We start from the raw sequence: 26,297 nt of genomic DNA, 5'->3' as shown, positions 1-26,297 counted from the left end.
ATACTAATTTTATTGGTTTTGATAAAGTCCATAAACTCTAAACCAGAATGGTCAAACATCAAAAAGTTCATCTGTGTTGGTCAACAGTAGTCATTCCATTGGAAAATTTGAAAATTCTTAACCCCTTGGGTACGTGCTTTATCTTGTAACTCTCCTCTAAGAAAAGGTTGTCACACTGTATGTTACATACCTTAAACAAGAGGTTCTCAAAGTCCCTTAGGGAAGTGTTGAAAGTCTTGTAGTCACGACCAGCTAGCTGCTTGACTCCTCCATTTGGAAAACTAATGTAATTTTTAATCCAGTCTTTATAATGTGTTGGTTTGTTCGTAACAGTTGTATCTGTTGCCATTGGTAAACTGCTGACAAATTTCTGACCTGGAACTATATTGTCCTGAATGTGTTCAAAAACACAATGTTGTTTAGTTAACCCTCCGTTCAGCACAGTCAAATCCTTAGCTCTTACATCAGGTGAATTGTCATTACTTTTAGAGTTGTACAACAAATCCACTTTCTTATTTAGTTCTGAAACTTGTGCGGCAAGTGTAGTAATCATTTTTGCTAAATCTCCTTCACCTCCCACATTATTAACCGTGGAATGTTTTTTGAAGATACCAGGTGTATTGTCCAATGAATAATGGTGATGCCCCTCTGTTATTGCGGATGGTTTCATCCATGTTATCCATTCACAAAGAAGTTGGTGAAGAACTCAAAAAAAGTTTTCTTTAAAAAGAAAACCACTATAATCACAAAACGGACTGTCTCGGCCGTGAAATATACAAACCAAAAACGGGTTAACAACAACCAAGAAAACAAATAATCCTGTTAGAATCAAGCACTCCAAAGGAAACGCAGAATAAAATACACAGTGTTTGTACTTATACTTCACTATAAGCCTCACAAACAGTCCAGGATAAAATCCATAAATCCGCATTTATTGAAAACAAAGTTTGGCACTTTCATCCCTCCATCTATGCTCTGGGACATCATCAGAGCTTAATGAAAGGAAGTGAGGTCACCATTATATACAAAATCTTAATTAGTAAATTGTTTGAATACCCTATAAATAGTTAATACAATTACCTTAAAGTAACAATCTCTAACACTCATTTAAAACATAAAAACTTTTGAAGCGTGTATAAAATAAATTGAAAACATTGAATTATAAAACTCTTTAAACATTGAAGCTTAAAATATCTTCTTTTTAACACTGGTAATAATGGAAAGTACTCATTTAAACCTGCTACATTTGTAGCATATAATCTCACTGTCCAATAAAATTCTCTTAAATCAATGTTACGTTCCCACCACACCCCCTCTTGGGCTGATGGGCACAATTTCCCAAATCCTAAACTTGAAGCTAGTAAAGCCCTGACATACTAGGGTGTGTTTATACAGTGCATTGTTGGTGTCGCACCTGGACATAGCGTATAAATGTAGGAAAAACAGAAAGAGCCTTAAAATGCAGAATATATGAGCATTTATACGCTATGTCCAGGTGCAATACTAACAGTGCACTGTATAAACACATCCTAGTATGTCGGGGCTTTACTAGTTTCAATTTGGGATTTTGGAAATTGTGCCTATCAGCCCAAGAGGGGCGGTGGTGGGAACTTAACATTGATTTAAGAGAACTTTTTTGGATAGTGAGATTATATGCTACAAATGTAGCAGGTTTAAATGAGTATTTTCCATTATTACCAGTGTTAAAAAGAAGATCTTTTAAGCTTTAATGTTTAAAGAGTTTTATAATTCAGTGTTTTCAATTTATTTTATACACACTTCAGAAATGTTTGTTTTAAATGAGTGTTAGATTGTTACTTTAAGGTAATTGTATTAACTATTTATAGGGTATTCAAACAATTTACTAATTAAGATTTTGTATATAATGGTGACCTCACTTCCTTTCCTTTCATTAAGGTCTGATGATGTCCCAGAGCATAGATGGAGGGATGAAAGCGCTAAGCTGTTTGTTTAAATAAATGTGGATTTATGGATTTTATCCTGGACTGTTTGTGAGGCTTATAGTGAAGTACAAGTACAAGCACTGTGTATTTTAATTTTTTTCTAATTTGTTTAATCTAGTGTTGCTTGTTATATTTTTTCATTCAGGAAAGTGGACTGGACGCCAGGGACTCATTTTGACCATAGTCTATTTACGTAGATCAGAATTAATTGTACAGCAAAGTACTCATAATGAACACAAAGAATACTTATACAATATTATTATATTTTTAACCCCTCCATACCTGTCAACCATTTGGCCACTCAGCTTTGGGGCAACCGTTGTCTAAGCAGCCATGATTTTTTTCCTTTTCTTGAGGCCTAGCTGTGTCTCTGTTAGCAGCTTATGTCCATATGCCTGCATATGCAAGGGCCTATTATGCCTTCACCTGCCCTCATTGTTTGTATATGCATGCTGCTGTACGTGCCTGAAAGCTACAGCTCATCTGCAGGTTGGCAGAGCTGACAACTTGTCCTCAGCCTATTATTCTGCATACTTGGTACACATTATTCAAAGGTTGTCACTACTGCGGTGGACTAGACTGTCTCCCTCCTCCCAGGATGGGTGAGCCAGCGTTGGTCCTCACTCCCAATAGCTCTGTTTGCTTACTTGTTCTGGATCACATGCACTGTGGGCAGGGTTGTATCATTTTGTATTACACATTTAGTAGAATTGGAAAGTACTTTAACTTGATTTAAGACCAAAATCAACAATTATCCTTATATATGCATTTCTCTTTGACTAGAGCAGAATGATACCACCAATACCAAAGTGACGAGTGTTAGTATTAACAAGTGATTGCGTGTGTGTGTGTGTGTGTGTGTGTGTGTGTGTGTGTGTGTGTGTGTGTATACATATTACCCCTTTACTAATTCATTCCCGTTTGGGGCAAGGGCTGAATGGTGGGCTCCCAAGCTTCTCTTACTCTGCAAGGCAAAAGTTGTTAATGTGCACACACCCCTTCCAATCACCAACTCAAAAAGGAGACTTTGCAATGATTGATCAGCCATGTCATACTTTTTGTCAGGGCTCCACTATAACCTCTGGATCATTGTTCAAGCATTATACTTTGAACCACTCTTAGGCACCCTGTAGGCCGCACTGGAGATGCTGTTGATGTGGGACCTGGGATCCCTTTTCTTGACATAGTTGACCTAGCATATGTTGATTCCCTGTAGGTCTTCTAGCAGTCTGATCACAGTCTGATCCTAGGCTGCAAACAGCAGAGACTGACCTCTTGCCAGTGTTTAACAGGGCTGGTTTGTTACAGCTGTGGTGTTGGGAGCGGTGTTTTTCAGGATAGAGTCCTTTGTTGTGCTTTGGTGACCAGTATCCACATATCTTAAAAAGTGTTAGCTTGTGTTTGCATGTTTTTGGGCCTTCACTAAGGGTGCTTATCAACTTGATTTATTTCATGCTACCTATTTGTTTTTCCTTCCCTGAATGACCCTTTAATATTTTGATTCCTTTTGGAAGCCATAGATCCACTTACATGGATGGTAATCTGATTGCTGTGTCACTCAACTACCCCCCCCCCCTCCCCACACACACCAGTTTTGCCCCCTGTTGTGTTGCGTAACTGATGAGGCCCTTGTATTAGCAGTGGTATTCAGTTTCTAACTTTTAAGAGAACTTTTCAGAGAAAAACTGCACCTGCGTACCAAATGCCAGTATCTTTTCTCAAATGCTGTTTCCAATGATCTGCCAGTAAAGCTTCAGTGGCCATTGTAGGTTCTGCTTGCCTACAGTCAAGGCATCCACTGAAAACACTAATGCAAGTACATTTGCTGTCACTCCTACAGTCATACCTCTCAACCTCAGTGCAAGAATTCTGGGCAAAAGCATAAGTAATGGTGAACAAAGGGCTAGAATCACGGGCAGGCTTTAAATGTTACTGTTATAAATGTAGAACATTAGTAGAATAACATTAAAAATTTTGCATTAGCATATATTTTCTGAAGGATATGAAGTCTGAAACTCAAATGTCTGTTATTTAATAACTTCAGCCATCAATAATTTGTTAGAAAATCACAAATTTTATGAGGGGCAGACCAAAAATATGAGGTGTAAATTGGGACAATCCATGAAATTCTGGGAAGTTAAAGTATGCCTTTCTTGTAGTAGGCCAACAGTGCTGTATGTCAGGGTAAAGGATGCCCACAGGTGTGGATTCCAAGTTAGAAGGTTTCCTGTATTGCCCTTGTACCTTCTGGACAAGTTCTGCTATGTTGCCTGTTGACAGTATGTCCCTCTTCTTTTTGAAAATAGCTTTAGTGTATTTCTACACATTTATACAGATGTTACTTCTATGCCCACTTTCTAGTTTATTTCTCCACAAATTGTTTGTACTTTTCAGCCTTCTAAGAATGTGCCTATTAAGAGTAATCAGTTAAGGAAATGACTCTGAATATTGATACTGTGCATGTGTTTCTGCAGTGCTAGTGATTTGGTCTTCAGAGATAAAGCTGGGATTGTGCGTTTCTGTGCTTGAAGTGGCCAATGATAACTGTTCCTTCATAAGGGAATACTTGGACATAGGATGTTTTATAGAGTCCCCACACTCAGTTTCTGGATCCTCACCACCAGTGGTTTGTGTATATTGTTGGAGTAGGCAGGTAAGGTGCCTATGCTGTCTAGACTCCAGTATGTAGCAGAACAGACGATTCAGCATTTTTTTTTTCATAGGGAAAAAAAAATCGCTTGGCCATCACTGTGAATTTGCCCCTTTCCCCACTGTAGTGCAATCAAGGAGTTGGTATATTTAGTTAGGGGGGTTGTGGGGGGCAAAGCCCCCCACGTTTTGTGTTTGTAGTAATGTTTCATTTCTGGCCAGATCAGTGATTTTTTTCCCCCTAGAAAAATCGCTGAATTGACCATTCCGCGGAACTGGTGGTTTGTTCTTTAGGGATCAATGAAGAGGCATTCGTTGTAATGCCTCTTCGATAAGATAATATAAACCAATTAAAAGGTTTAGTACAACCTTTTTGCTAACGTTGGCAAATTTTAAATGTAAAACAAAGGCTAGAACTATATGTTATTCAGTAGTTCACAGTCCCCCACTCTAGGTCCATTTTTGAAATTAATCTGTAAAATGTCTGATTTGAAATGCCCAAGCTCAGAAATATTGATTTAACAATTACTTGAAAGCTGATAAAGCTTTTTCTAAGTGGATTGAGTTTGCTTATGAGATCCATTTTGCTAGAGAGCATTATGGCTGAAGCATTATTGCAACTGCAGTAAAATAATTTGATTTCAACCATTAAACAAGTAAGCTTAGTATGTTTTTAAATATTCCTTTTTACATCTGGTATTCATTTGCATTTCATGTTAAAGATATGTTTCACAGCAGGTGCCACATGACGTTTGCTCCTAGCTTCTTACTAGGGAGGCAGTCTGGATGACTAGAGGTTGGCCATGCAACCCAGAAAGTTTAATGGGTGGATTTGCCACCCTACTCCCTGAGGGCCATACTGCCTACCCAAGAATAAATATCTGGGTACCCATCCAGTTATCCTGACTGAACATGAAGCTAGTTCCTTAGGTAGGGAAGCCTTTGAGTAAACATCCTCTGTTTTTCCAACAGGTGTTTTTTATGTTGCAACTATGTTTGGAGTCTTCAGAGTGAGTGTTTTACTAATACCAGTATTTCTGAAGTGGGGGTGTTCTTGTTGGAAAGGACCTTTCTTAACCCAGAAGTCGAGACAGAAATTCACCACATAGGAGTCAGAGAAGAGTGAGAGTTTTATTCTGTCTGGGTAGTTAAAGAAACTTTGAGTCTTTTGATTTTCCTTCTTAGTTATTGATATGGAGGAACTGGAAATAATGTATTTCTTCTGTTTTCTTTGTTTGTTATGAAATGGTAATTGAATTAGACTTTTTATTGTTTTTAATTCCCTGGCCTTCCACTTTGTTTTGAGATGTACTTGGGAGTTCTGCTAATTGTTTCAAGTAAATAAACTTGTTTTCTCTCTCTCTGTGTCTCTGTACAGAAAGAAACAAATACTATGAAATGTCATCATTTGTAGAGACAAAAGGCCTGGAGCAACTTACCAAGTGTCCCATTGAATTTGTGGAGTATCCTTTGCCAAATGTCCAGGTATAGGTGACATGAGCTTTGCATCATGGTGATGGAACACTGTTTAAAGTTTTAATTTCCTCCTTTGGTCCTTGATGGTTACCTTCTGTGTGTAATTGCCACTTGCAGTACTGCATTTAAGTCTGTTAAATAGAGCCATTCACTTATAAAATGGATGCTAGCTGTTTTGTCACATATCATGTTTGCCTATTTTTTGATGAAAATATAAATTATCTTTTGTCTTGTACTTGACCTTCTGCTGTTGCATTTCATTTACTAATTAGAAAAAACAGGTTGGGCCCAGAGTGGACAAATCACTCAAGTGTCACGCATGCGTAAATACAAAAATAATGGAAGTCTTAGTGCAGTGCAGTTACTTCCCACTAGTTGGTGTTAAAATTGTGTTCTGTGTAAGGTAACATGCTGCTTTAGCAGATTTTTGTGTACTATTCTGGGCTGCACTTGAGAAGGGACAGAATATTACTCCAGTACATAACAGCTCTAAGCCATGGATCTTTTTCTTATTTTGTTTACTAGATACTGATTGACTGTAGCATGACTACTGCATGTTTGTAAAGGCTTTCATCCTATGATAAGTAGGAGACATGTAATTAGATAAAATAAATGGAGCATTGGGGTAGAACTGTGGGTACTGAAGAAATTAGCTAATGCAAATGTGACAACATGTACCGTGGAGATCTAAGTGTTCTGCATTTTATTGTCATCAAATTACTTCCCGTGAGTCTATCATATGAATTATGTAAATAGGACTATGCATGCTTTAGACTTGTTTAATTTTTTTACTTGCCCGAGTTGTCCGGTCAGTCTAGCTGTACTTCTGAAAATGTAATATCTGAGCTTTTTGGATTTACTAAATCATTTGCTTTTTTCTTTGTTGCTAACCACAGGACATGGTGAAGCCACTCAGACAAATTTTTCTCTTTTATGCTGCCCATCTCTAGATATATGTTTTTCAATGAAACAAACAACAGCATCTAACAAACAATGGCACTTGAAACTCCCTGAATTGAGAAGTCCTATAATGATTTTTTTTCTGTACTGCAGGATCTTAGTACATGTAGATATTCATGATGGTCGGGTGCTTCAGTTTTTAACTAACGGTTGTTCATAGGAGATTACTAGTTTAATGGCTTAAGGGCCCCCTTGCAAGCCTGACCAATATAACTAGATTTTACTTAATATATAGCCCTAGGAACAAGAGGGTGGCATGGATTTGTGCCTGTGCATTGAGAATCTTGCAGATGGCCCCTGTCCGCAAAGGAAATAGGCACTACCCCAGGTGTGAATTTCCAATTCCCCATCCATTTATTCAGATTGCATTTGAAGAGGGCCAGGGAAAGGCTCTGCTTAATGTGAAAAGGAAGCCTGTTCCGAATAAAGGGCAATCTCTGAGACACATCTGTCTCTCCAGCATATATATTGTTTGAGTTGATAAGTTGAAATCCCTAGAGCAGGTGACCTGCTGTTTGACTTGCAGATGTGTAGCAGTGGAGTTAATACATTTACATTTGCACTCATAACTTCTTGTAGGAGTTTGTCCACATACACCAGAAGGTTGCAAGAAGTGCAGCATTAAGTCGGTCTGCTGAGGAAGTAGTTTCCCCTGATAGCACACAATGCATAACTCACTAGAATCATTTTGAAAGCCATTAGGTAACTGAGAAATTTTTGATGTTATGTTGTCCCTATCTCACCTTCGTTCTTGCTGGTTGGGTTCAGAGCCTATCCTCTGCTCCGACTTGGCCGTATACTACAGCTCGAGAGCTTTTACTGGCTCGAGGCTAGTCCCTCTCCCAACATGCCTAGCGGGAGTTACCCAGATCTCATTTGCCACTTGCAGCATCGAGATTGCTGAATACTGGCTCAGGGTGTTTGTTTTCTTTTTTGACAAAAATTGCATATTTTGTTAAATATTTAATACTTAGTGTTAGAGTTTCTTCACCCTTTTTTAGTTAGAGGGCAGTTAGTGTTCTTTCTAACCTTCCGTTTTTGTTTGTTGATGGTTGTGGCCATCGTTTTCCTATAGGCCTACTTACTTTCCTTTGCAAACCTGTTTAACTTAGAGTGTTCTTCTTCCCTTCAGCCCCATTTTTAGTTAGAGGGCTTTCCCCTTATTCCCTTCCTTTCTAGAAGCAGCCATTTAAGTTAGAGGCTCTCCTCGGTTGGGGGAGTTTGCCGTTTTAGCTTAGAGGCTCTCCCCCTTCCCTCCTTCCTTCTAACAAAAAAAAAATGTTTTGGTCTGTAGTTAAACTTTGTTTATTGGGATTCAGATGGTAATGTGAAGAGGGTGGTGAAGAGGCTTCTCAGGACACGGGAATTAGCAAAATTATTATTGTGCCCAGCCCATATGGAAGTAGTGCCGACAGTCCAACCAACATCATTATTGATTCTTCCACCAACTACCTTGAGTTCAGAGCCAGAATGCATGGAAGTTGTGGAACCATCTGTTCTGATAACTTCTGGTCTCTCGGTTCCGACTTCCGCTCCAATTTCCTCATTACCCCATTCTATTGAGGGATCAGGGAGCCGACGCTCCCTTGTCAGCTCCGAGGGGGGGGGGGTCACTGGACCCTTGTCCGACCCTACTCTCCCTCTTGTGGCTTCTGTGCAGGTGAGCTATCCTCCTATATCGGCCTCGGAGCCATCACCCTCAATTTGGAGGCGATCTCCAGGCTCTTCAGAGCCAGAGTCTCTTTTGGGCTGGGACTGCGGTGCCTTTGAGGTGATGAGGAGTGTGCTGTCCTCTTGGCTCCATCAGCTCCTCCTCCTTAGGTGCCAGTGTCCGCCTCCGAACCTCCCCTCCTCAACAAGCATAGGGAACCCATGCTCCAGGATGCCCCATTGGGCAGCCCCACCTCTTCCAAAACCTCCCCAGAGCACCACTCGGAGGAGGTCCCTCTGAAGAGGACATGTAAGAGGAAACATTTGGACACCTCTGAATCCCTGACATCGGACACGGACTTGGAGGACTCAGAAGGGTCCCCACGGTCCCCTCTGAGGATGTCTTATTTTCAGACATCCTGGAAAGCCTTAGGCAGAGGGGTGGCTGGAAGTCCCTTGAACCTTCTGAGGGTGAGTTTGTGTACCTGGATTCATTTGGTTTCCGAACCTCCACCTCTTGGGTGTCTCCACCGTTCGACCCACTGTTGGGCGTAGTGAGTCAGAAGGCTTAGAGCTCTCCAGAGACTATGGAGCCAGTTCCGCAGAGGTTCAACAAATTTATAACTGCACCAGATGACAAGCTTTTTCTATCTAAGGGCATGCCTGTTGATGCTATGCTGGTGGCAGCAGCCACTAAGAAGGAATTAGCGGAAACGTCTTCTGTCCATCCACCAAACAAAAGAGTCCCGTACGATGGACAGGTATGCGAAGCGTATATTTTCTTCAGTGGGCTTTGCACTCAGGTCACTTAATTATTTGTCCCATTTTACATGCCTTCAGAGGCTCTTCTTAAGGAGTTGGGAGATACCCTACAGGATCCTATAGCTGCGGGCAAGGCGGCTTCTCAGCTTGCCACCTTGACTTCTGTAGTTACCTCCTCCATGCGGCTGATCTCTTACGCAGCTGATGGAGCGAGTAGGGCAGCAGGCACAGGAGTTGCCTTACAAAAGGCACTCCTGGATGTGCCTTTGTCAATTTGCAGAGCCTTTCAAGTCCTCCTTTACCAACACCCCCTTTGATGGCTCGTTGTTGTTTGGGCTCTTACCACGTGTGAACAGGATGGCAAAACTGTGCCGTGGGAGTATGTTTCTCAGCTCCTTCTAGACCTTATCCTAAAGGTCAGAAGAGTGGGAAGATGTGATTCCGGAAATCCCAGGGAGCTTCACCTGACACATGTGGTTTTCCCTCAGGGACAGAAGGGGAAATAATAACGGAAGACACCGGTCTCGTGGCAGGGGAGGTCTGCAGAATCAGGGTGACAGAGATACCTTATCTGAAACGCCCTTCCAGTGCTCCTGAAGGGAGGCCCGACTGTCCGCCTCTGGAGGCAGTTGGGGGCAGATTATCCTTGTACCCAAAGCCTAGCAGGCAGTCACTGAAGATACATGGGCACTATCGATAATATCCAGAGGTTACAAAATTCCCTTCTCCCAACCACCCCTTACAAAAAAAGCAACAATCAGTCCCAGATGTTCTACCCAATCTTCGAGATCAAGCAAACCTAGAAGTTCAAAGGTTGCTAGACAAAAGATTCACCCAGGAAGTCCCCGCAGACCAAATTGAATCTGGAACTTACTCAAGGTTCTTTTTAGTTCCAAAAAAGACAGGGGATTGGAGGCCCATTTTGGATCTCAGCAGACTGAACAAATCGGTCAAGAAAACAAAGTTCTGGATGGTAACACTGCAGTCCATTCATCCCTTTTTGGGTCAGGACAATTGGATGTGCTCTGTTGATCTCCACAACGCATAGTACCACATAAAAATGGACAGACACTCCAGTAGATATCAATGCTTCCGGCTGGGAGCCAGTCATTACCAGTTCAGAGCTCTGCCCTTTGGTCTCACCACAGCCCCCAGGGTGTTCACCAAATGCATGGCAGTAGTTACAGTTCACCTGAGGCATCTAGGATTCTGGGTGTTTCCATAGCTAGACTACTGGCTCCTTACTGCCACCACTGAGCATCAGCTAATCAAGTGAAGGGACTCCACAATTCACACTTGTGCAAGACTAGGAATCATCATAAACTATGAAAAGTCTGCTTTGTTGTCTTGTCAGTATATTACGTTTATAGAGGCAGATTTAGACACAAGGGCTATGAATAGCAAAGCTGCCTCAGGAAAGGGTGTCAGCCATTCGTCAAGTTTCAATCCTCATGGCAAAAAAGAGAATTCAGGCAAGATTTGTCCTCAAAATCTTGGGTTCAGTGGTTGCAGCAGTTACTCTGGTCCCTGTGGCGCGTTTCCACATGAAAATTCTGCAGTGGCTCCTTTTTGCTCAATGGTCATTCTAGGACTTACCCATGTCACATCAGATTTTAATCATGGAGTCCTGCAAGAAGAATCTAGTGGTGACAATAGGCAGGCTGTTTCTCACCCCCCAACCCATAGCCACAGTGACCACGGGCACTCCCAGATAGCGGGGGGGGTGGCATTATCTGGGACAGACTGTTCAAGGGACTTGGCAGCAACACAAGTACCACTTGCACATCAATGTCCTAGAGATGAGAGCGGTGCTTCTAGTGATGCAAGCACTTCAAGACTTTCTACCTACAGGGACTATAGCAATTCAGACCGACAATATGGGTCGGTAGTATGGTACATCAACAAACAGGGCAGAACCAGGTCTTATCCCTTGTGTCGGGAGGCTCTACAAGTATGGCAATGGGCAAGGTCTTCCCAATGTTTTCTGATCGCAGTACACATTCCAAGGAAAGTCAGCGTGATAGCGGACAAGCTCATTGCCCCTTACTGGCCTTGTCAGATATGGTTCCCATTCCTTTGGCCTCATCTGCAGTGGCGTGCTTTGTATCCTGGACCCAGTTCCAGATCTTCTGGTGCATGAGTCTGGTGCGCTCCACCCTTCCATCCAAACTCTTAAGCTGACAACTTGGTTTCTCCACTTCCAGTCTTAGCCAGGCTTCCTGATATTTGCCCGGCAGTTCAACACATTTTGATTTCCTCCCACAAACCCACTACCAGGAAACTTTATGCTATTAAATGAAAGAGGTTCTCTTGTTGAGCAAAGAATGAGATTGATCCCTTTACTTCACTCCTTTCAAAGATTCTCGAATTTCTTGCTGAAACTTTTGAGCGAGGGGCAACTGCAGCTACTATCTGGGTTCATCTGGCTGCCATTTCTAATTTTCATGTGGGAGAAATGGGCTCTAACATTATGTCCCATAGACTATGCAAAGCATTCCTAAGAGGTACTATCCTCTTAAAACCTGCAATAAGAGAACCCCCCCCCCTCCTGGGACCTAAATTTAGTTTTAGCGGCTCTGATTCTTTCCCCCTTTGAGCCAGCTGCTACTTGTCCTCTAAAATCTTTCACATAGAAGACTTTTTTCTTGACTGCCATTACCTCAGCTAGGATAGTTTCAGAATTACAGGCCTTATCAATTCGTCCTCTGTACTTGATTTTCCACAAAAACAGAGTTTCTCTTAGAACCAATCCCTCCTACTACCATAGGTGTGTTCAGAGTACAATTTGAATCAATCCATAAAGCTCCCTGTATTCTTCCCCGATCGTAGCAACAAGGCAGAGTATAAGCTTCATCAACTGGATGTTCATAGACGGTTAGGGTTTTATTTACACAGGACCAAGGACATCAGAAAATCTGACCAATTGTTTATATTCTTTGCAGAAAATAGAAAAGGTTATTCATTCACAAAAGTGACCTTATCTAAGTAGCTTTCAGACACCATCACCTACGTCTATGATTTGCGGAGAGGGCACTCAACTAGGGCCTTTGCTACATCTTTTGCCTTTCAAGCCAAGCTGCCCTTAAATTCGATCTATGTGGCAGCTACATGGGCTAATCCTCATACCTTTATCAGTCATTACAAATAGATGTGACCTTCCGGAACAGGGCATCCTTTGGTTCCACGGTCCTGAAGAGTCTTTTTCTGTGAGCCACCCAAGAAACAGGTGCTGGGGACATGGTCCCAACCAGCAAGAACGAAGGAGAAATAGGGACGGTGTAACATAAAGAAGTTATGTACTCACCATAATGTTCCATGTTTGTTGTCCTTGATTTTGCCTTCCTTCTTGCGTCCCACCCTCCTTCCCCCTTCCTGGAGGATCGAGAGGAGTTCTTTCATTGGCTACACTGGCTGAGTTTCCCTTCTACCATACTAGTTGGATAAAAATAAATAAATAAAGTTGGATAGCCCTAGACTCCCTTTCTATCCCCTTGCTGATTTTTTACACCTTTATACGCAGGTGTACTCTTGTATGTAAAAGTCTATTCATTTTTTGCTTGCATAGTCTAGTGTTTTGGGTTATCACAAATGAGATTTGGGTAACTCCCGCTAGGCATGTTGGGATAGGAACTAGCCTCGAGCCAGTAAAAGCTTTCGAGCTTTAGTATACGACCAAGTCGGAGCCGAAGATCTGCTCCGAACCCAACCAGCAAGAAGGAAAGCGAGATCAAGGACAGCAAACTTGGAACGTGTTATGGTAAGTAAATAACTTCTTTTTTTCCCATCTGTGCAGTGAAATATCTATATTGTGAAGCTTTTCTCTCCTGGCCTCCATTTGAAAATGGGCACTGTTCCATCAGACTTTCCTGATTAACAAACACAAATTTAATTTATAAATATTAAGTTCCTTATCTTTTAACTTTATAAAGTAATTTTTCTCCCATATCATAACTTCCTTTTGATTTCTGTCATGGAAAGATGTCTTGTTTTAAGAATGTCCTCATTTGGATCCGGATTGTATTGTCTACCGTCTGCTGGTTTGGGCCACCTAACCAAAACCTACTCCTTTATGTCAGGGAAAAAAGGGAAAAATGCTATGGTCTCTATAATGAATACAGAATCATGCAGATGACACAGAAGTCAATACAAGAATGTTTAGTTAATTGCTGTATCCAATGAAGTGGGGCTGTTAAGGGGCATCTGCTCTCTAAGAGGCAGAATGGACAATGATACAGTGCCTCCAGGCTGCTTTATCAGTATCCTTAATAACTAACTCTGGGGATAGGCACAGGGCAGTAAATGGCTCCTCAGCTTCCCTGTCTGTGGGAAGTGACTGGAACAAGAGCTCGTGGCAGGACTAAGTTGTTTCTCACAAGCCTGAGGCATTTAGAGTCAAGAGGTGAACTCTGTCCATTTCCAAGAGAATGGACATGGAATCCTCATATTCATCATTGTCACTGTGTGAAGGAGTACAATGCCTCTATCTCACTGAGTATGCTCATCTACAGTATCTCATAAAAGTGAGCATGTGACTGATTGAAGCAAAGTAGCAGAGGAGCAGTAACCTGCACACAGTCCTACGCCAGGTGAAAGTGGCCTGCATCAGGTCCAAAGTGAGCTTCGTATCAAGCTCTCAAAGGATGAGATTGTGTGATTCACTAGGTCTGCTGCGAGAACCATCACAAAGGGTCAGTGGATCCTGAATGTTGCATGCCTCATCCATGTCTTGAAGCTCTACACTCTTCTGTAGAACTGTAGAAACAAGCTCAATCTCAGCTGCTCAGAGGAGCTGCAGAGGCTATCCCATTTTGGAAGTGAGCTGTGAATTTTAGTCTGGCCTACTTCTGGTCCATTTTCAATCTGGTTCCTGGTCATTCTTCAAAGGCTTGTGTCCTTCCTCCTTCAAGATGCTGGCTGGTGTCTGTGGATGTGTTGTGTTGTCTTCTGGTTTGTCACCTTTTGTGATCCACATATGAGATTCCTTCCGTTCTCTTTAGGAGACTATCAGTTCTAGTACAAAGTGTTGCCTTTTTAACTTTTCTGAGTGCTCAGTGTCGTTACCAGAATGTTAGACTTGGTAGTGCGAGACCTTACAGGAGGCAGTTCTCTCATATGTTTCCTTACCAGGATGGCTGTCTCCTGGCAGCTCTGTCCAGGGGTGCTCTGAAAGCATCCCTGCTATGGGTGTTCCCATGTCTGCAATGCTTAGCTCAGCATAAATTGGAGGATTGCCTTTATCAGTGTGAAACAGGACATTCTTCAGTGTTTGTTCTTCCAGCTGTTGGAGTAGGATGAGGACATCTTAGCGTTGTCCATCTTTGTGAGTAAACAGTGAGGGGTCCTCTGCTCAAACCTTGCTTTGCTTGGATTTAATGGTCACCACACTTTAAGATAACTTTTGGCATGCTTGACAGCTCTCTAGTGGATTTTAAGATGCCTTTGTCACAACCATACACTCATGGACCTCTTTTTAGTGTCAGACTCTTGTTGCAGAACCCTAGAGTGGAAGACATTTCAAACCAGAGTTCTGCTTTATCTTCTCATACTGCATGTTAAACCTCTATACTTTGTCATAATAGGTGCTTTGCTACTGGGCTTTTGAGCCAGCACTTGCAGCTAGAGCCATTCTTCTAGCCTAACCTTGGAGATAAAGCTTTATCTGGGGCCTCTCATCTAGCTGAACAACATATCCATCCAGTGACATATACTCAAGGGGGCTCTCAGGGTTGTACACTGTGTGAGAGGTGATGCTCTTCTGGTAGTTTTCCATAGCCAGAGCTATCATTTTTCATTTATTTATATCAATGAGGAAGTGAACAAGTTGGTCAGTCCTCTAGCTGCTTCCTAAAGCTGCAGATTCACATGCCTTGTCTTAATAGGTGTCCAGAGTGGGTGCAGTCCTGATATCAGAGTTTTTCCACTTTGGAAAAGCATTACTCTCCATCATCTACTCTGGAGGAAATTTTGTGTCTGTCTGTGTCTGTCTGTCTGTGTCTGTCTGTCTGTGTCTGTCTGTGTGTGTCTGTCTGTGTGTGTCTGTCTGTGTGTGTCTGTCTGTGTGTGTCTGTCTGTGTGTGTCTGTCTGTGTGTGTCTGTCTGTGTGTGTGTGTCTGTCTGTCTGTGTCTGTCTATCTGTCTGTGTGTCTGTCTGTGTGTGTGTGTGTGTCTGTGGAGATGCAATCAACTTTGTCTCCCATGGCAAAAACAATTGTTTGTGCACATTCCTATCGATTTCACATTTCATTACAAATCTGTGGGTAAAAAGGCCAAAACTCATTCTCACTGCCCCTTTGGCTTAGAAAGATGTGCCTTCAGCCTGTCAGGTTTTCAGGTCCCTGGCAATACAGAGAACATGAAGTTCAAATTAAGGATATCCCCCTTGCTTTGGAGGGGCAGCTGCCTAATTTGTGCTTCACTTCTTATGTAGATCATCAAACCTCTTTATTTATTGGTAAGGCTATGGAATGAAAGGCATATGTATCCAAATGGAAATCCTTCTCAGTTTGGGCAAAATGTTACTTCCTACTATCCCATTTTATTAGCTTGCAGGGTGATAGTGACCCTTTTCTGAGAACTGTATGAATTAAGCCTTAGTAATTCCAGTGGTCAAGATGCATATGTGTTACTTCCTACTATCCCAGTTCATTAGCTTGCAGGTGATATTGACCCTTTTCTGAGAACTGTATGAATTAAGCCTTAGTATTTCCAGTGGTCAAGATGTATATGTTAGTTTTCAGTGCACAATGTTATTTTGTAGATAACATGATTGTAGCACTGATAGCTAGTTGTGCAGTTCCTTAATGTGCTGCATCTCTTGCTTTGAATAATCTCCCTGTGGACCTTTATTTTGTTGATTGATAGTCTTGCTTATCAACAGTTCAAGCCTGTTGTCTTGACAGAATTTAACTTATCATGGAAAATGGTTTTCCTGGTGGTCGTCACCTCTGTCCTTAAGTAGACGCTGCAGTCCCTTGTTTTTAGGAGACCATAGCTGGTCTTTAACAAAGACAGTGTTCCTTAAGTTGTCCCAGTGTGTCCTGTAAAGATTTTGGAAATCTCATCCTTCCAGTTTTCTTTATGAGGGCAGAGACCAGAGAAGAAAGGGCCCTTAGCATAAAGTTATGAGAGCATACCAGTTCTTGTTTGTTGACTTTTTGCCAGGGAGGTGAAGACTGGAGATTTTCCAGGCAGTCACTTTTTACGAATTAGACAGATCAGTGTCTCTTTGTTAATTTTATACTCAGAGTTCATACCACTGATAGAGTGGCTGCCTCTGGTATTTGCTTCACAATGGCTTCCATTACAGACATCTGTTTCAAGAAGGCTTCCATTGCAGACATCTGGGACCATCAAGGGAGAGTTGTGTGCATTAGCTGTAACTGATATGTTCTTACCATATCATTTGATCTGTTGAAGGAGTCTTCTCAATGATTCAAGAATATCTTCACTTAATCTCACTGTGGGTAAGTGACTCCTCTGCCAGCCACAACCGTTGGCGTTCTTTTTAAGTTGGGCAAGTGTGTAACTTACTTTACTTGTTTAAGTACCTAATTGTTAGAGCTCTATTGTATTTTTTTGATTTGCAGGAATGTGTTCAGTTGTTCCAGTAGGGGGAATAGGCAAGCTCAGAGGACATATGCTTATATACCCGAAATATTTCATCATGGCATGTGTCATGTTAAATAGATGGATAATAGCCCAAACATGAAATATCACACAAAAACAAAATTGATGAAGAGGAAGCCTACAAAAGGAAACGGACATCAGATAACTATATTTTCATCAGAATTTGATAAATTGTCAGTATTTCCACCTAGCCACATGTAAACATTATTCTGATAAGCTTGTACTCTTTCTTATCTCTCTCAGTTTGACACTGCTAGCAAGTATCTGCTGCATGAGTCATTTGGACAGTCTTAAAAGTGACCCCTTGCAGGGGCAAATGAGTTCCAAAATAAGAGCCAAGGAGACCATGCCATGTCCAATGCACCTGACAATAGCTAAGCCTGCTATCTCAGACAGCATCTAAGCCCTCTCTGATATTAAGCATTTTTTTCCAGCAAGAGTCTGTTTCCTGCATTATCTGCATACCACTGTAAGAGGAAGTGCAGAGTCAGCAGTCTGGTACTTCTTTTTGAGAGTGAGACTCATAGTTTGGGCAGTGCCCTGTTCAGCACATGAGCTCATGGATCTTTACCTTAAATTGTACAGGAAGTTATGCTCATGTTTAATATATCTTAGTTTAAATTCCAGCCCAGAGATGTCTGCTTCCTAGGTATGGTGCGCCTTTAATTGCCACAAATGCATCAGATTTGCAGAAGTTTTCTATATGGTGGAAGATAGTGAAGATCCAGAGGTAAAACTTGTTGCAAGTGGATGGTCTTTCAGTGGCCTTGTGTGCACCTGAAGTAAGCACTTTCTCCCCAGACTGTTTCATTTACCCACCTCACTACATATAACGTAATCAGAGATATGCTGCCTTCCTCCTCAAAGTTCAGTTAGGAAGATAATATAAAGGGATTTACAAGCATCTTTTCCCTGCAGTAGCACCCCTTCAGGTGACCATTCTTTTGTGGTAATTATCAAACTGTTGTCCGCTATGGATTAGCTAGTGATGTCCTCTTTCCAGGAGAGGTTCAGCCAGTACCTAGAGAAGGATGAGGAAGGAGCATTATGTTATCTGAAAACTGAAATATATAGTGATGTCACTGACTAATTATTTCTGTCACAGAGTTTTCATGCTGTAGGAATGCAAGCCTTTTTTGTGCCAGACTGTACTAGTCCTGTAAAGAGGCAGTTGTACTCCCTTATTTCCCTGCTTTTGTAGCCACTCCTGATGGCGTTCTTCCTAACTTGCCATTGTAAAGTTGAAGAATGCATTGTTTTATTTGATGTGATCCTATTCTGTGCTTTGGTTGTTAGCCCATATTAATTCCACTTCAGGAACTTCTTTTTAGGCTTGTATAGATCAATCGCAGGGCCTCCCTTGAAAAGTTAGGTAGAAGCCAGAGAGGTAAAAATAAAGGAACATAAGGCAACTATTATGTTCCAATTTTTCCTTCCTCAATGCCTGCTGTGAGTGCTGCGTCCTCTGAACCATAACTGACAGAGCTGTTAAACAGGTTGGCATCTCACTTCTCACTGTCTTGAGATTGTGAGTGAAAATCTGCCTTTGGCACATTCTTATTAACAAAACATGAGGCATTTTCAGCTTGTGTTCAGTGTCGTGGTACAGAACTTAAGATTCCCCAAGACATTCAGTGGTTGAACTTGTATTTAGGGATTTGATATTTTTGCTTCCCCTGAGCTTGATGGTAACTTACTACTGAGACCTGAGCAGACCTTCACTGGTTCTCGTGTACCTTCTGGACCTTACTGCAAGTCTGCATTGCACCTTCAGCATTTTTTATAGCTGGTTAGAGTTGCTGAATGGACAAGAGAAAGCTCCTTTTGTAATCAGATATCTGTGCTTACAATAGGCCCTTTCATTGGTGTGTCAAGTACCAGTGTGTTGGTCAGAAATTTTAAAGGTTACTGAATCTGAAACAAGTATCTTCACTTCATTTCTTTCATCCCTTGCCAGCTTTCCATGTTTTGGACTGAGACTGAGATTCATTGTGCCTACACCCATTTGACCATGAAGGTTTCAGGTCCTTAGCGCATCATGTCTAACAAGACTGTCAAGGTTTGGCCAGAGAACATCCTAGCTGTTGGATGGGGTGGTCTGTTCCCCTAACAGCAAGCTTCCTTAGGAAAGAAACCTTTTTTTATTTACCGTTGTAGACCTTTGGGGGATGAGGACAAGAGCCTTCTCATTTTCTTCCCTCACAGTTTTTTGGTCTATGTGGTGAGTTTTCTGTAGAGACACTGGTATTCCATGGAGTCATTGCATGTTTGAGCATTCCTGATGCATTAGAAATTAGTGAAAGGCAGTCTTTTTGCACACTTTTGGCTGGGTTAATACTTTCAGTTGTAGACGTTAATTTTCCTCCTTATGTGCCTGCTTTATAGATCGGTGCTTCAAGCTGGTGTCTGTTTACTTGCCAGCGTCACTTGTCTAATCCGTGATCTTTGGCACCTTATGAGTGTCTGGGTTGGAGCTGGGGTACTGATAGAGCAGAACCCCCCCCCCCATTTGACTTTGTGGTATTAGAGAGACTTAACCAACTTCATTAGTGACTCCTGTGAGTATTGAAGATTTATTCTGTATTTTTATTTGTTGCTTACTCCTCTTGTTCATGTGGTTAAAGAACTGAGGATCATTAAGCTGGAGCCACCTCCTTATATGGTACTAAATGGTTAGATGTGCAGAGTGAGAAAATCCGCACCCTGATCACTGTAACTCAGTATCCGAGAAAAAGGGCCATATGGAAAGTGAAGCAGAAGATCCACTCAGGAGTCTGTCTGAGATCATCAGACATGGTGAGTACTTGTATGTTGGTTAATGCTGCATTTCCTTTGCTGCTTAAGTTGGTATAGACTCCTGACCACCACTTGAGCTTTCTCTATTGAGTTCTTGCTGCAGGTGGTGGTAGAGCAGATTCTGATGTGTAGAGAATGAAGAAGAGACAGGTATTGTCCATATATTGAACATTGTTCACCATCCTGCAGGCTGTCAGAAGACATTAATACATGAGAAACAGAAAGGTTCTGAGGACCACTACTTGTGTTATGCTGCAACATAATATAGCACAAATAATGAAATGGAGAAAGTTGTGAAACATTTCAGTTCTTTGATATTTGATAACAAGGTTGAGGACCAGTGAATGAGTTTTGCTATGTCCACCTGAAGATATATTACTTTTGTGCTTTTCCCCATGCTAAGGAACTCTTCTAATTATTTTGTATTGGTTGTACCTCAGTCTGTTGGGCAATTCTCTTTTCCCCAAATCACACACGCACTGAATTTGCACCCCTCTCATAACCTTTCCCATTTTTTAAGTGAATTTTTCTTTTATCACTTCACTTTGAGACCATGTAGGAGACCTAAAGCACATGAGAGGCTACCAAAACAATGTTGCTGCATGCATCGAATGTATTCTTGATATGGCCTACTTTTCCATCCTGCACCAGAGTGTACAGCATATTGATGCATAGGATAGACACTCTTCTGCTGCTCAGAAGGAACTCCCTTACTTAGGACCAGCTACTGTTGCCAGCATTTTCTGTCTTGCAAAGCTGTTTGCTAGGGAGTAACCTTTTATTACTGGTGAATCAGAAGCAAGCACCCTCTCCAGTTACGTAATCTCCACCCCAAGCAAGGAAAGCAGGTATTCACTGTTTTCTTCAGTTGGCTGTTTTTCAGACTCTGTGGTTGGATCTAGGCCATAGGTGGCCCATTGGATAACTTTTCCTGCTTCTGTCTTAACAGTATTAGCAGGTAAACATGTGTTTGTCTTTTGCTTGTAAATGTCTGCATAATCAGCAAAGTAGTTCCCCTACCTGCACTGTCTGGTCAGGCCATTCGATCCTCTTCTATGTGGGTGAGAGCCGGGTCTGTTTGTGCCACAAACAGCAGGAAAGCCTCCGGTCCCACTCTTTCCCTGCTCATACTGAGAACATTCTTAATCAATCCCTTCATAAGTAAGAATTGGGTGTTAGACCAGGTCAGTCTTCTAGTCATGCAGCCTCATCCATGTCAGCGGCTTCTGAGTTCCACAACTGCTACATTGCAGAAGGTGTGTGGTTGCTATGACAGATGCCTACCTCTTGTTCATGTGGCATGTTACTCTGTAGCACAGACATTGTTAGGCTTATGGTAGGTGCTGCTGGTCATAAATGTATAGTGCACTGCACTAACTGCCATACATTCCTTAATGTCTTAATTTTCTGATAAATCACTTGAGGATAACAGTCTGGATTCTAGTCAGTAGAGTGTCATAGTTGCTCAGAAAATGTATTTCTGGTTAATTAGAGACTAGCGACTTTTAAAGCTCTGAGCTATTACTAAATATTTATTTAACATTTGTTGACCGGGAAAGTCCGACTAGGTTCCACAGAGCCTGTTTTCAGTGGAGGCCCGGGGAGAAATGCTCCAGAATAGATAGCTTCTTTTAGTCAAAGTACATGGTTTGAATCCTTCCATTTGCCTAGTTGCACCCTTTGAGAAAGATACTCAGTATTTCTGGGTCATCCCTGAAGAGGGACATTTTTTTTTTACAGTGTGTTTACCTGGCTAACAAATAGATAAACAAAATTTGTATTTAAAAATGGGTCTTTGTCCAAAATTCTTAAGCAAAGGAGTTGAGAGGTATTATTTGTCCATTTCTTGTAAACACTGTAGCTTTCTAACAAATTGTTGTGGATTACAGTTATTAAAATAACAAGAATGATTTCAGATTCAGAAGGTGCTTGCTAATGCAAATCTTTTTGTTCTAGTAACCTTCTAAGTTTACAAGAGAAACACTTAAACTCTGTTCCTGACTTCTGGGTTTTTGTCTCTGCTTTGAGCTAAAAAGCTCTGGGGTTCATGGCTTCCATTGTGTGGTTTTGACTGCAGGAAACTGAGATGCATTTCTAGCCCGTAATTTGTGAATGCATTTATTCATTTATTCTCAACCAGATATCTGAGGTGTTCAATCATGCAAGTGGCTGTAACTGATGTTTTTTGTGTGTGTGCATTTGCACAGATACTTGATTCCTGCAACCCGTAATATTTATGGTATAAAGGAAGGAACTGATTGTAGTAAACAGGAACATCATCTTACAAGCCACTGTTAGGGTACAATCCATGCGTTCCTTGTTTTGTTGACTGTTGACAGTGTGTTTATTATTTGTCTGTCAATAAACTGAATGGGATGAAGTAACAAATATGTTAATATTTTAGCTGTGAATGCATTTTAATTAAGTTTTCTGCAGGCATGTCAGGGTGAAATGCACTGTGTTGGACTGCAACAGTCTGGAGTGTAGCGCAGATGAGCAAGGCTCTGAATGCTTCTGTACTTTTCTTCCCTAAGCCATCATTGTCCTCTGTGTTACTCTGACCAAGTTACTTCTCCAGACAGTACTCCTAGGCTGCCCCTGAAAAGGGACATTTGTATTCAGGGGTTGTCCCAAGCTGTTTCACATTTGTCTTTTGAATTCCTGTACCCGCCACATAGACTCTAATTAGTACTTTACTGTATGTGGTTTGACTGAGTCCCAGCACGTCTTGTAGTTTAATGGGTTGCCAGATGCCTTTTTAATAAATGTGTTTCAAGGGAAGAAGAGTTTACTGTTTTCACTGTGATTTAACAAATGGATGTCAGTGTTTTTGCTGTAAAATTTGAAATAACTTGAAATTAAATCTAAATCACTACAGTAATTGTAGAAAATAAAAAATAAATAGTCTGCACATTGACAGGTCTGAACAGTGTTTTACGGTAATTGAGGATAGACAGCCAAGTAATGGGATATTGGTATAGCTGTGGGGGACCCAGCTCATTTTGCTGCCTAGGGCCCAATTTGACTATGGTCCAACTCTGCTTGTGATTCTACTCAAGAGAGTACTTTTGTGTTTTGCTCTTGATGAAATTTTTGACTGCTGATTCTCTGTATACTTGGGTTTTAATTGAAGCATTTCAGAAATTGTTTTCGATTTCTTTTTGATCTAACCAGTAAATAAAGCACCATCAACAAACTTTTTTCCTGCCTTCTTGAAAGTTGCAGTAGTCTGAAAGTCTTATTCTGCAACTTTTAAAATGGGAATTGGAGTGAAAAGAAGTATTTTGTTTCAGTTTAATTTGGTATTTCACTCTACATCTTTCAGTCTGATGCTATTTATTCAGCTGCGGTGAAAGGCTTTCCTTAATGAAACCTGCAGATATAATAAGAAGCAGTTAAGCCGCATCTACCCTAAGGGCACTCGGGTAGACTCCTCCAACTACTATCCTCAATTGTTCTGGAACACTGGATGTCAGATGGTGGCTTTAAACTTTCAGACACTTGGTGAGTTGATTTGCTGCTTTTTTAAGTGTATTTTAGTACTCTTAATACATAATGAGGTACTAGATAACTTCATTTTGTTCTCGTAACATACTGCTGTAAATTTCTTGGCTTACCTCAGTGTAGACACCTGATTATAATGGATTATAGTTATAATTTTAATTGTTTGCTGAAGAAGTCAGCACTGTCATGCCTAGTCCTAAAAATAAGTACAGTGCATTACCTGATATGCCAGAGCCATTGCTATGTCAGCTAACTCTCTAGGCACCTGATATTAAGGACCAAAAGAATGGGGGGTCCTTCCAAAGTTGAGGACAACCTCTGTAGTACTTAAGTTATACAAGCTGCAGCCTCTTGAACCGGCTGGTTTGGTGGTTCTGAAATCTATTTCCTTTCTGTTCCCCATGTCCTAGTGTTAATTTACTTTCGAGCTTCTGAATGTTATGTGAAGTGAGACATATTTATTTATATTTTGTTTTTTACAGGAGGTTGGTATGTAAAATGATGAATATGTGGTTCCTTCTTAAAAAGATGTCTGCAACACTCCCAGCTCATTCATCTGTCAATATTTTGCCTTCTATTCTCATGTTGCAGCATTCCAAACTCTTGGGTTTCCCTGTCTTGCTACCTGAATGTCCTTTGGCCAGTATACAAAAGCTTCTAGTCACTGCTGGGTACATACGATGTCTGACATTGGCTAAGGGAACATGGGCCATAGAAGTGACATCTGCATGCACCACACCGCAGAACTTCTCTGCCGCCAGTCGAACGTTAGCTGTTCTGCCGTACCGGCCATTGGTCCGAAAATTCTAAGATAAGTACCCCACTGGGGAAGTTTTGTTTGTTTGAATCACTGCATGCATGTGGTGTTTCATGTCATCCAGGAAGAGAAAATGTAGATGTGGTCATCAAAATCCCCCATAAAGACACCCACGAACTTTGCCTACTTTGTTTAGAGCCTACACACGACCATATGTCCTGTTCCATCTGCCAGGCCTTTGTTCCAAAAACACTATGCAGCCATCTGCATGTGTTAAACATTTATCTTGAGAATCAGCACTTTAAGCATTTAGCTTTAGATATGGAGGGACCGTCCGGTCAGCCCATTGAGCCACCCAAGCGAAAGGCCAAGGTTGCTAGGCCCGAATCTGTAGCTGCACCTCCTCTACCCGACATTCCTCCTGTGGATGACAGCCTAGAGGAATGATTGGTCGCTGCTGATATGGATACAGCAGGTATCGCTGTGGAAGCCACAGAACCCAGAGTGGAAGGCACGTCCTCTGAGGTAATGCAGATGTTGGCTACCAATGATAAGGGGGAACCTCAGCTTGTACCGGCTGTCCAGACAGATTTCTCAACTACTACACAGATTACCAGGCCTACCTTGGCTCCAACACCTGCTAGGCCTTCCATTAAAAGGGAATTGAAAAGAAAATGTTTGAGAGCCAGCCAGATTGGCAAGCATTTTCTCAAAGTCTTTTCAATGCCTTCATGGCTCTGAGGCCTACTACACCCTTAGCCTCCCTTGAGGCTCCTCTTGTGATGAGCTCTAGGCCTCAGGCCTTAGATACCTCACAAGCTGAAGCTGAGGAATCCTCTGACTCTTCCTCAGAGGATTCCCAGTCATATGTCTCCTAAATGCCATTTCCTCTTGGCTGTGCCTCCCCTGAGGAAGAATCTACAGAAACAGATTCCCCAGCTGAGGATCTTGCCTTTGGGGAGACCATTTCAAAGATGAGGGAACATTTCAAATGGGACTCCTCTGAAATGATAGAAGTTCAGAAAAGATACTGTGAACTTTTTCAGATGGACTCCCTTGCCCCTTCAGCTATTTCCCCAGTACTGGCTGCATTTATGGATGTTATTAATGCAACATCAGTTAATCTAGACTCCCAGCCTCCAGCACCACAAAGGCCTGACAGATTCTGCAAGGTTTCTGAGGGAGCCAGATTCCTTAAGTGCCCTGCAGCGGACCCTGGCACTGTATCACTGTCGGCTGATAATCATCTAAGCTCCTTCCATCCTTCATACTTTTCCCCACATACAAAGACAGCAAGGCCATGGAATGCCTTGGGGAAAAAGGTTTACACCTCATCCACCTTGGCATTCAGGGTAATAAATTATCAAACCCACATGTCCAGCTATGCCCTAGCCCTTTTAGGACAAGCCACTAAACTTCTAAGTGAAATTCCAGACTCTCCTGCCAAGGCTCAGATATCCAGCCTTGTATCTCTAGCCTCTCAGGTCACAAGGCACTCCACTAAGTGCAGTTAGAGCTGAAACTTCTGTCAGGTCTGAGGCATCTACCTCTGTCCTGAGAAGATCCTGGCTAAGGTTACAGCCCCTACCTGATGACATTAGGGCAAAAGGTTTAGATGCACCTCTTGATAACTATGCCCTTTTTGGGACAAAGGTGGCTGAGTTATTCAAAACTCTGCAACAAAAGGAGGAGGAGTTACAAGACCTCAAACACCTGCTTGTTTCTGCGGTCTTCAAATTCCACAGGAACTACCCTTCAAAAACCCAGTTTATCAGGGAACACTCTGCTCTGCCTCTTCTTTCCAGGGGCAGAAAGGCTGCCAGGAAGCAAACTCCTCCTTCCAGGCCTGCCCAGACTCCAGCCCAGAAGTATCAATTTGAAGACAGGCCAGGTAGTCTGTGACTACCTGCCATTCCTGATGCAACTTCTTGTCTCTATTCCTCTATCCCTAGGGTTCTCTCACTCTTTCTCTACTTAGGAAAACTTCACCACAGACAGTTGGGTCTTGTCCAATATAGAGATGGGTTATTTTATGACCTGGATCACAACCCTTTCCTTGAGGGGCATTCCACAGCCTCCCAAAGAACAGCTTCTGTTATTTCAACCGGTTATAGACAAACTTATGGCTCAAGGAACAATTCAACCTGTCCCTA

At 41.9% G+C, this 26,297-nt stretch overlaps 1 protein-coding gene across 2 annotated transcripts in view; it reads left to right on the top strand.

Moving 5' to 3' along the window:
* PLCB3 (phospholipase C beta 3) overlaps positions 1-26,297 on the top strand; it is a 2,354,563-nt gene that overhangs the window by 1,838,884 nt on the left and 489,382 nt on the right. For both annotated transcript variants that reach the window (XM_044075790.1, XM_044075791.1), the window contains exons 18-19: positions 5,992-6,076; positions 23,263-23,387. In XM_044075790.1, coding sequence (XP_043931725.1) covers positions 5,992-6,076; positions 23,263-23,387 — 210 coding nt within the window. The remainder of the gene's footprint in view (positions 1-5,991; positions 6,077-23,262; positions 23,388-26,297) is intronic.

The sequence above is a fragment of the Protopterus annectens genome, chromosome 6.part1 (genome assembly GCF_019279795.1).
Source record: "Protopterus annectens isolate FY-2018-M chromosome 6.part1, PAN1.0, whole genome shotgun sequence".
Classification (NCBI taxonomy): Eukaryota; Metazoa; Chordata; order Ceratodontiformes; family Protopteridae; genus Protopterus; species Protopterus annectens.
Note: the sequence above shows the minus strand (reverse complement) of the source record. Positions and strands in the feature narration are given on the sequence as shown.